The sequence below is a fragment of the Malurus melanocephalus genome, unplaced genomic scaffold (genome assembly GCF_030028575.1).
Source record: "Malurus melanocephalus ecotype Western Australia unplaced genomic scaffold, MMel_1.1 scaffold_250, whole genome shotgun sequence".
NCBI lineage: Eukaryota > Metazoa > Chordata > Aves > Passeriformes > Maluridae > Malurus > Malurus melanocephalus.
The window spans coordinates 132,492-141,823 of NW_026623482.1; the positions used below are offsets into that span (position 1 = coordinate 132,492).

At 42.3% G+C, this 9,332-nt stretch overlaps 1 protein-coding gene across 4 annotated transcripts; it reads right to left on the bottom strand.

Moving 5' to 3' along the window:
- Nucleotides 1-339: 339 nt before the first annotated feature.
- LOC130579001 (uncharacterized) lies at nt 340-9,304 on the bottom strand. 4 transcript variants are annotated; one of them, XM_057375480.1, is made up of 5 exons: nt 9,161-9,304; nt 8,710-8,802; nt 6,604-6,699; nt 6,340-6,501; nt 1,444-2,923 (listed from the first exon to the last, which is right to left on the bottom strand). In XM_057375480.1, exons 2-5 carry the CDS (start codon nt 8,721-8,723, stop codon nt 2,521-2,523), a joined length of 675 nt encoding a protein of 224 aa, XP_057231463.1. In that variant the 5' UTR covers nt 8,724-8,802; nt 9,161-9,304; the 3' UTR covers nt 1,444-2,520. The 4 variants fall into 4 exon arrangements, 3 of the variants coding, with proteins under 3 accessions (XP_057231463.1, XP_057231462.1, XP_057231464.1); XM_057375479.1 differs by having other exon boundaries at nt 8,710-9,304; XR_008965938.1 differs by lacking the exon at nt 1,444-2,923 and adding an exon at nt 340-901 and having other exon boundaries at nt 6,340-6,699; nt 8,710-9,304.
- Between the last annotated feature and the right edge of the window lie 28 nt (nt 9,305-9,332).

Consider the following 9,332-nt stretch of genomic DNA (forward strand, 5'->3'; position numbering starts at 1 on the left):
ATAAATAATTAACCATCCTACCTAATTTAAAATTCCTTTAAGCTTGCACAGCACTTAATCAGGAAGAATTGGAAATAAAGTTGCCTGTGAAAGCCTTTCTTTAAAAACTAAGTATTAAGAAGTCTACTGAATATTTGTAAACCAAGACATTTCAGAGATTTTAATGTAGACAGTTCTCCACAGGATACAAGGGACTCCTGCTCAATACAAGGACCACCCTGCTGCTTAAATGTAAGATCTGTTTTTTTATCTAGCTTTTCAATTTAAAAAAAAAATCCTCTTACATTTTTCCTTTTCTTCTTTTTTCTTTTATCTTGTTTTGCTTTGCTTTCATCTTCTTTTTTTTCTGCTTTCTTCTTTTTCTTTCCTTTTCTTCTTTTCCTTTTTTTTTTTCTTCTATTTTTTCTTCTCTCCAAAAGGGCAAACACTCTGCATTTTGATCCTAGGCAGCTGAAAAAACTGTGCCTGGAATCTTCAAAAAAAAAATTCAGTTTGAAGCCAACACCCCTTAGGGAAAACTTCAGACTTGTGAAAGCTGGCAAAGTTTTACGAGCAACTGAAAACCTGTACAATGCAAAATGTCAGACAGTTTCAAAGTAAGTGACACTACACTGCACATTGCTGGTATTTTTTTAAGTAGAGAGATTATCTGAGAGATACACAGCTCTAGAGATTTCATATTGGCATTACACCRTTTTCACTGATTTAAACCTATGAGGTCAGTTCCAAACTAAAGACTTTGTATAAGTGGAAAAGACAAAGACTGAATGTCTGGACCCTCTTCTGATCTTTCTTTACAACTTTCCTGTGTAGCAAAGTGCAGGCAGACCAAAGATGAGAGTCTTCCATTCCTCCTCTGGGTCCCAGCAAACACAGGATTCTTTACATTGGACACGGTTCTCTAGGGTACATAATATTTGAATAAAAAGCACGTCAGTCCATCATCAGCCTGCTATATCTGAACACATTTTTAAAATACTTTTTTTTATAAGTAGGAACCATTAGAAGGTTTAAATTCAAATATGTTTTTCAGACTCCAAGCAACAAGTAAGATTCTCAGATCATGTTTCACAGTTGTTTGTTTCCCACTCCTTTGCTAATCAATATCCCAGCCTTATGAAGAAATTTCTCCAAATTAATGTTGCCACAGTTGTTTCACAGATATTCCTCCAACACCTTATTTTTCAGTGCTACACAGATCCCAGGAATGTCTATGTTGAGGTTAGGTAAAATTGTGTTTTCTAATGTCATGAAAATCTTTGAAATACTTTTACTTTTTWAATGACCATTTTTAAAGGTAATTTCTTCAAAATAATTTTGTGTACTAACACACGATCGTAAAGGTCAATCTTTGTTTCATTACTTAATTCATTGCAACTAGTTTTCTCATCAAAATGAAGTATTTCTTATGCATTAGTCTTTCTTTGCCCATAAGTCTTTGGGTCCCAAGTGTTGTGGCTGCCTGTGTGCACGGGCAGTTCAGCGAGCATCCCAAYTTTGGTTGTCTAAACTCACCCTAGAATTGGGGACAAGTGCATATGGCATTTTTGTCCCCAAGCATCGTGGGCTGAAGCGAGTCGGTGGCTTTGTCTGCATGTGTTAGTGTTGGCTGTAACGTGCCTGTTTTGGTGGCCAGCCATTTGTTCTGTCAGACATCAGGCCAGATGCTACCCAAAACACGGGCACTGTGACAGCCTGGGCTCCTTTCCAAGCCTTGCTTCCCAGAAACTATATGAAGCTTCCTGCCAACACCAAGACAGTTCTTTCTTCAACTCTCTCGGGRAGCATCCTGAACACCAGCAGTAATTGGAAAAGTGCAGATGGATGGGTCAAAGCCCCTCCACAGTTCCCAGGGGATGGTGACAGGCAGCACACCAAGCCCCAGCAGTGTCGTGCTCGAGCTCCATGGTGAGGATACTGCCTGCTGGGAACAGGTTTTGCAGCAAAGCCAGGACTGGGAGTTGCTGAAGCCAGGGGACCAGCAGGTGACTGTCCTGAAGTTCTGTATCTTCAATGAGGCAGATAACAGAGAAGGCTGGAGAACAGGCAAGCTTGTACTTGTGAGCAGCCTGCCACCAATAATGACAACCTGGTGTAGTGAAAGATTCCCTGCCTGTGGTAGGGAGTTGCAATTAATTAGATAATCTTTAAGGGCTCTTCCAACCCAAACCATTCTATGATTCTATGAACTGTGCCTTTGGAGAGGAATGCAAGGTTATAAAGCACTTGTCACATACACTGATTGAGATCTGGGCAGTTTTATAGTCTTGGGATCTCCTACCCACCAGAAGGATTAATCATGTAGGTCTCATTCCCCTGTCCATCATGAATGCCAGGGCCTGACTCCTCATAACATCGCTTCACAACTTGGAGCATCTTACGTCCTTTTGTTCTGACTGCACCTCTTCTATGTGGTGATTTTGCTTMATTCCATAATGTTGGTTCCTTGCCCATAGCATGATATAATGCTTCATACTGTGGATAAAATATCTTGTGAATTCCAGATTACTTCAGCTGTCTTCACTTTTCTGTAGGGAGTTTCATGGGGATCTGCTTCATGCACTGAGATTTTGTGCATGGCCATATACCTCTGTCGCAGCAGACAGCAATAAYCAGTGCTACTTTGGGAGGTTCCAACAACCCTTTTCTCTCTCTCTTTTTCAAAAACCATGATTTTTGCCCCAAGTGAGAGGAGTTCAAGAACATTCTTTTCAGAGCCATTTTAGGCACAGAGGCTGTGATTCCATTATTCCTGACATATTTCCTTCTGTGGGTCAGAGCCCATTCTTCACTGGTCTTGCATGGAAACCCTGGAGACCATGTAGCCAGAACRTTTTTCATGAAGGACCAGGTAATTGCCAGGAGATAGTGAAGGACTAGTGATGGCAATATTTGCTTGTGGTGGCCATAGAAAGACATCTTCCTAAACCAGTCAACAACAACCAACAGGAACAGGATGTCAGTCTGCCATTAAAGGATGGGCAATTTTTGGAAATACCAATTTTGAGAATGAAAAGAGAGGGGAGAAACAGGCATTGCTGTCTGAGAACAAGCATCRCAGTGTGGACACTAGAGGATTCTACAGAATTCACTGTCTCCACAGATTTGTGTTGGATAATTACAGTGGTTTAACTTACAAGCACCAATTAATGTCTGGAGAATTCTTGAGAAATTCTGAATAGCGCTATAAAGACTACAAAATGGACAAGAAAATCTACTATTTATTAACAGCAACTAGGCCAGGGCATGTCTTGACAGAGCAAAAGGAATTATTTGAATCTATTCTTAGATAGAAAACATCAGTCTACTAAAAATAGTACTTCAAGAAACTATATTTTCTAGATAGCTCTGCTTCCTTTCACTTCAAGGAGGCCGGGCAGGGATTGTGAAAGATGGCCTAATGTCAACATCTCTATGGCATTAGCCATCAAATTTCACTTTTTTGTGAACCAAAGGACTTGGCCAGAAATGCTGGACAGTGACATCCAATCTGGAGGTGAAGGCATCAAGGGGAGGAAGGCCTGTCCTATCTCTTATTTTTTGCTTGTGGTTGGTCACGATTTATCATTTAAGAAGTCTATGTTTTTTGATTGAATCCACCTTGTTTAAATTCCAGCTATCCATGTCTCTCTTTCTAGACTGAAGACTTCTCCATTACCAGAAAAGCACTATATAATTAATGTGTATTTTTTTTTGTTCTTGTTGGTATTAAAGCTAAAGACATTTTAAGCATCAAAATACTTTTAGAATTGTGGTGTCTCCAGTTTTTGGTCTATTTAAAAAACAGGATCCAGCAGATACCACTCACCTTATTTCTACCACCTACTCTACYCTGAGCATCCCCAAACAGCACCAGCCCTTTCTACCCCATGTGTATACAAGACTCTTTTTGAGGAGTCTTGTGATTGTGTTCCTTTAATCTTTTCTGAAGTTTCTGCTTTCCAGGATTCAGGAATATTTTCTAAGTACATGATTTGCATTCATTCATCCTAGACACGATTTTGCATTTGGACAGACTAAGATAGTGGTTCAATTTACAAAGTTTGTGTGAAGTTTCTTCATTATTGTCTTTTCCTCATCACCTGAATGTACTTACCCTAGAAACTTTGTCACAGCCACTAATTAAAACAGGGGTGACTCTATGATGAATTCCAAACCACGATCAAAGTTTTGGGCCATTGCTAAGGTTCCACTTCTGTGAACAATCCAATTATTTCTGCAATGTTATGTATTTCTTCAGAACTGTCAGTCCATCAGCTTTTAAACCATTTAACGTTTGATATCGAAAACAAGGGAGACTTGAAGCTCCTTASCCAAGTCTGCTCCATCTATGCAATTAATGTTCAGCTGAAGCTTCTCATCTTACTCAAGTAATGAAGTTTGGTGTGTCTGTCAAGATCACTTTTCCCTAACCCACACTTACTGGTACTAGTTATATTTCTACCCTTTTATTCCTTATTAAAGAAATCCCATGTTTTCTTTTCCTTTATTTTGACAGGACTGACTTTAACAAGACAGCTAACTTATTACCCAACTCATCTTGGCTTATGTGCTCTGGCAAATGGGCACTGGCCAGTATCACCCTTTCTGAAGTGGCTCAAGCCTTTTGATATTTACATTTATTGTTGTAAATGAACCAGCCACCTCTTCTGCTGACAGAAGGCAGGCAGGAGTGCATTTTAAAGCATGTTAACACTCTACATTTCCCTATACTTTTACTTCTCTCTAGGCATTTCCTACTGATTAGTGACCAGAAACACTTTATGAGCTCTAACAGACTTTTGGTCTGACAGCTTTTCCTTTGTTGTACTCAATTTTAAGACTCCAGGGTTATCTGGACCTGYAGATTAAATTGTCAATAGAATGACTGCTTATCACTCGCACTTCCTTCATTTTGGGGCGTATTTTTACAAGGATTCCATTTCAGTGTAAATGTCCTGAATACACTTGGTTTGAAAGCCAGCAGCTACTATAGCCATGAAGTAAACTTTTTACCACTGCTAGGAGAAATCTTGTTAATTCTCTTTACTCCTTTATTTTTAGTCCAATGACTGCAGGTAAATATTGGTGCACTTGCAATATTATTAACAACCAAAAGAGAACATTACAGAACATTAGATCCTTGGAYAAGATGGCAGTATTCCCTTTTTATAGACAAGTTTCAAATAGAAGTTGGAAGACAGAAAAATTATTCCAGAATTTCCATGAGAATAAGAGGACTATTCTGGGAGAAATTAGAACAATCTCCCTTCACTTTTTTTCCTACCCAACCTCCATCACTGTGGCTGCATAGGAAAAACACRAACAGATCACTTCAGCAGGCTCATATTCACTGCACAGTGATGTAGTCAACTCACACTGAACCCTCATCACCAGCTGATGTGTTTGTCAGGGTCAAAAAATGGTTACTGAAACATGATCAGGTAACTGGATGGTAAAATAACTCTAGGTCATCACAGATCAAGAAGAAAACACATTTCTACTTAAAGATCAGTCACCATAAAGCTGACAAACCTCAGCTTGCTCTCTTATAAGCTGGGGCTTAGCAATAAAGGCCAGTTTGAGAAATCTGGGAGTGTTATTCGGCACAATGGTGCTTGCTATGCATGTTGCCAATACCTGGAAAGGGCTCTTTTTAAGCTGCAAGACAAAAAGGAAGGAACTGTGACTGAAAACGGCTCKTTACAAAGTTTTATAATTTATTGAGGAGTAAATTATCAACGAGATGGATGAAAACATTATCAAGTCATTCTGACTTGGAGCTGTGGCCATTTTTCATGACCTGACGGACATAGAAACTCCTTTTAAGATTACCTGATGGAATCTGATCACAACATTGTAACAGCCATTGTGATAATTAAGTGTCTGAGTATGAAATTAGCAGCAGGTGTCTCCAGACCTCAATGACTGCTAAGTTCAAGTCAAATTTGAAGAGGACACTCAGCAAAAGCCACCAACTTCATTTGCTCTTGTGAGGAAAAAGATAGAGCACAGTTACCTACTCCTAAGTGGCACCAAAACAAACTCTAGGGAAWAATACAAAGGAACAGTGAATCAAAAATAAAATTAGAGTTGGACTGCAAGGGGTCTGTACTGAGAACAAATGAGCTATAAACTTCTACATACAAGCTGTATTCTGTCTCTGTTGCACCAAATCTGACACAACCTAACCACCAATCAACACCAGAAATCCGACTGCTTACAATGCATTTTACCCTTTGCCTATTGAATTCCAGAAAGCACAAGTTACAAAAMCATTTCTGTGGGTAAGTTAACCTATCTTGTTCCAAAGATGCCAGCACACCCATGGTACCTGCTGTTTCCCAGTGTGTTTCCTACCTCAGTTGACTGTGGCAGCAGAAAGAGCTGTGAATATCAGCAGCAAACACGGCTTCCTTCCTGGCAGCAGCACCCATGGGAGTTACCCTGTTTCTGATCACACCAGGGTGTTTGTGGCCTATTAGAAACCAGAGTGGCTGGGGACAATGTTGAGGTAATGGCCTGATCAAGACAAAAATTACACAAATGACTCAAAATGAGCTGGTGTCCTGCTCCTGAGTGGTAAAGAACAAGTGGGTAAAGGTGAAACAGATATATGCAAACCGGATGAATTGCCAGCCAGGCAAGTTAAGATTCAGTCTTGCAAAACATCCAGTAATTTGTCTTTTAATGGCATTACACTTTTCTGAAGGTCTTCCCCTGCAATGACTTGACAATTGGCTATGATCAATCTTTGAGAGCAATCTGTCCAATATTCTGGATTTCCATTGCCTATGTGAATAAAAAATTGAATAAAATGCGCTTGGAACCGAAGACCTCACAGGATATTGTGCTGTTCACTGTAATTTTTTTATGCACTTTATCTTTATTGGAAAAACTGGCTTAGAAATCATAAGAATCGTTCAAGATGGAACGTACTTCTGCAGATTGTCTTAACCACCCCTTCTGCTCAGAGCAGGGTCAGCTACAGTAGGTTGCTCAAGGTTGTGTCCAGTTGTGTTCTGAGTATCTTCAAAGACAGAGGCTTCACAATTGCTATGGAACAAACATGTTCCACTGTTTCAAAGAAATTCAGAGTATTAAATTTGAACATGAGGACAAAATAAAAATATTTCCAGTTTTTTACCTATCAATACTAGAGCCACTCTGCTGTTGATTATGAACTAATCATCATCTTTCTGTGCTCTTTCCCACAGCCTCTTCYATCCTGGCAAGAATATTTACTTAAGACTATTTTACATTAATATCATATATATGGTCAAGCTCAGAAAACATTTTGAAAGTATTTTAGAACCCCTTCCTAGAACCCAGGTCTGGGCTGAAACTACCTAAGTTTTACTTCAATCTTCATGGGATCATATAAATTTTTGAAGCATTATGGTTCCATTCTGTTCTCAGTATCACAGTGCATTGGGTTTATGTGGCCAGGTCTTGCTAGCAGGGGGCTACAGGAATGGCTTCTATGAGAAGCTGCTGGAAGCTTCCTCCATGTCCAGCAGAGCCAAGGTCAGCCAGCTTCAGGACAGACCTGCTGCTGGCCATCTGAGCCCATCAGGAATGGTGATAACATATTTGAGAGAGGAAAAGGTTATTGCACAGGTCTAATTATGGGCAGAGAAGGGCAGGATGGRAACATGTGAGAGGAATTCTGACACCAAGGTCAGTGTGGGAGGGGCAGGAGGTGCTCCAGGCAGCAGAGCTGAGGTTCCCCTGCAGCCTGYGAGGGCACAAGGATGCAGAGATCCACCTGCAGCCATGGAGGAGRCCCACACTTCGAGGGGGCTGTGAGTCCAGGGGAGGCCCAGGCTGGAACAGGCTCCTGGCAGGGATCCATGGCAAGACAARCCCATGCTGGAGCAARCAGGTTTGCTGTAGGACCTGTGACCCTCWGCAGTACCCACCCTGGRGCAGGCTGTGCCTGARGGATTGTGCCCCATGAAAAAGTAACCCATGTTGCAGTCATTTGTGAAGAACCATTGCCTGTGGGATGAATTCATGCYGGAGAAGCTCAAGAACTGTCTCCTGTGGGAAGGACTCCCCTCCCTGTGCAGCATCAATAAAAAYAATGAACTGACCATAACCCCCATTCCCATCTCCCTGTACTGCTGGGGRAAAGGAGGTAGAGCTTGGRAAGAAGGGAGGGGTGGGGGGRAAGGTGTTTTTAAGATTTATTTTACTTCTCATTATCCTGCTCTGATTYTGTTGGKAATAATATCYCCGATTTGAGTCTGTTTTGCCCTTAGGTATTTGGTGAGTGATCTCYCCTRGTCCTTATCTCAATTCAYGCACCTTTGTTGTATTTTCTCTTCCCTGTCCAGCTGAAAAAGGGAATGAGAGATCAGCTTTGGTGGGTGCCTGGCATCCAGCCAGGGTCAACCCACTACACACGGGTAAAGTTTGCATGGTGCACGTTTATCAAACGCTATACTGAAATAAACTCCAAGCATTGCCAAATTTATGTTTTATGCCTGTGTGTTAAGATAGAAAAGACTACTGCTTAAAATTAAAGTCGGAGTCAAAGATGAACCAGAGGCTCATTGGCAACGTAAACACGACACGTTTGCTGTTCTCAGCCAGATAAGTCACATTTGCATCATTTGGTAAGTGCAACAGCCAATTTCCTTCCAGTTTCCTTAAATGTTAAAAACGCCCCTTGAAGAAACCTCTTCGAGCCCTGGCCCCATAATTATGCAACCAATTTGAAGGTACCTCCTCATATCCATGAGGTTACCCACGGTATGTAATTTCTAATGCCTCGAAAACTTTAGGATGGATCTTTCACGGATCAACTGCAACTCTCTCCTAAAAAATAAAAAAAAACAAACTTATTAACTTCTATGACAAGGATGGGAAAATTCGTCTAGGCAGGGCTTGGGTTTTAACGCCAAATTATTTCCAAATTTCCACAGCCTACAAAACGCGACCACCCCCCGCCCTGATACTGCAGTTCCGTGAGCGCCAGCGGCCCCCGGGGAGCGCCGTCCGTGTTCTGCGTGGGGACCCGGGGTCCTGCACCGCACCCCGCTGCTTTCCACTGTCCTTGTTGTTCCMAGCAACTCCTGCCGGCAGCCGCACCCCGCGCCGGGGTGACCCGAGGCCGCGCAAGCCTCGGCCCTCGTCTGCCCTAGAAAGGGARTCCCCGCACCCTAAAAACCCGCACCCCAAAAACCCATTATCGCCGCGCAGAGCCGAGTCCAACSCCGCGGCGGGGGCGCGGAGCCTCCGGCCCGCACTCCGGGGCCGGGCCGGGCCGGGCCGCGGGCCTGGCGGAGCGCGGGGGGGGCTCGCCGGGCATGGAGGGGCCAGGCGGGGAGGGGGTCCCGGGGCACCGC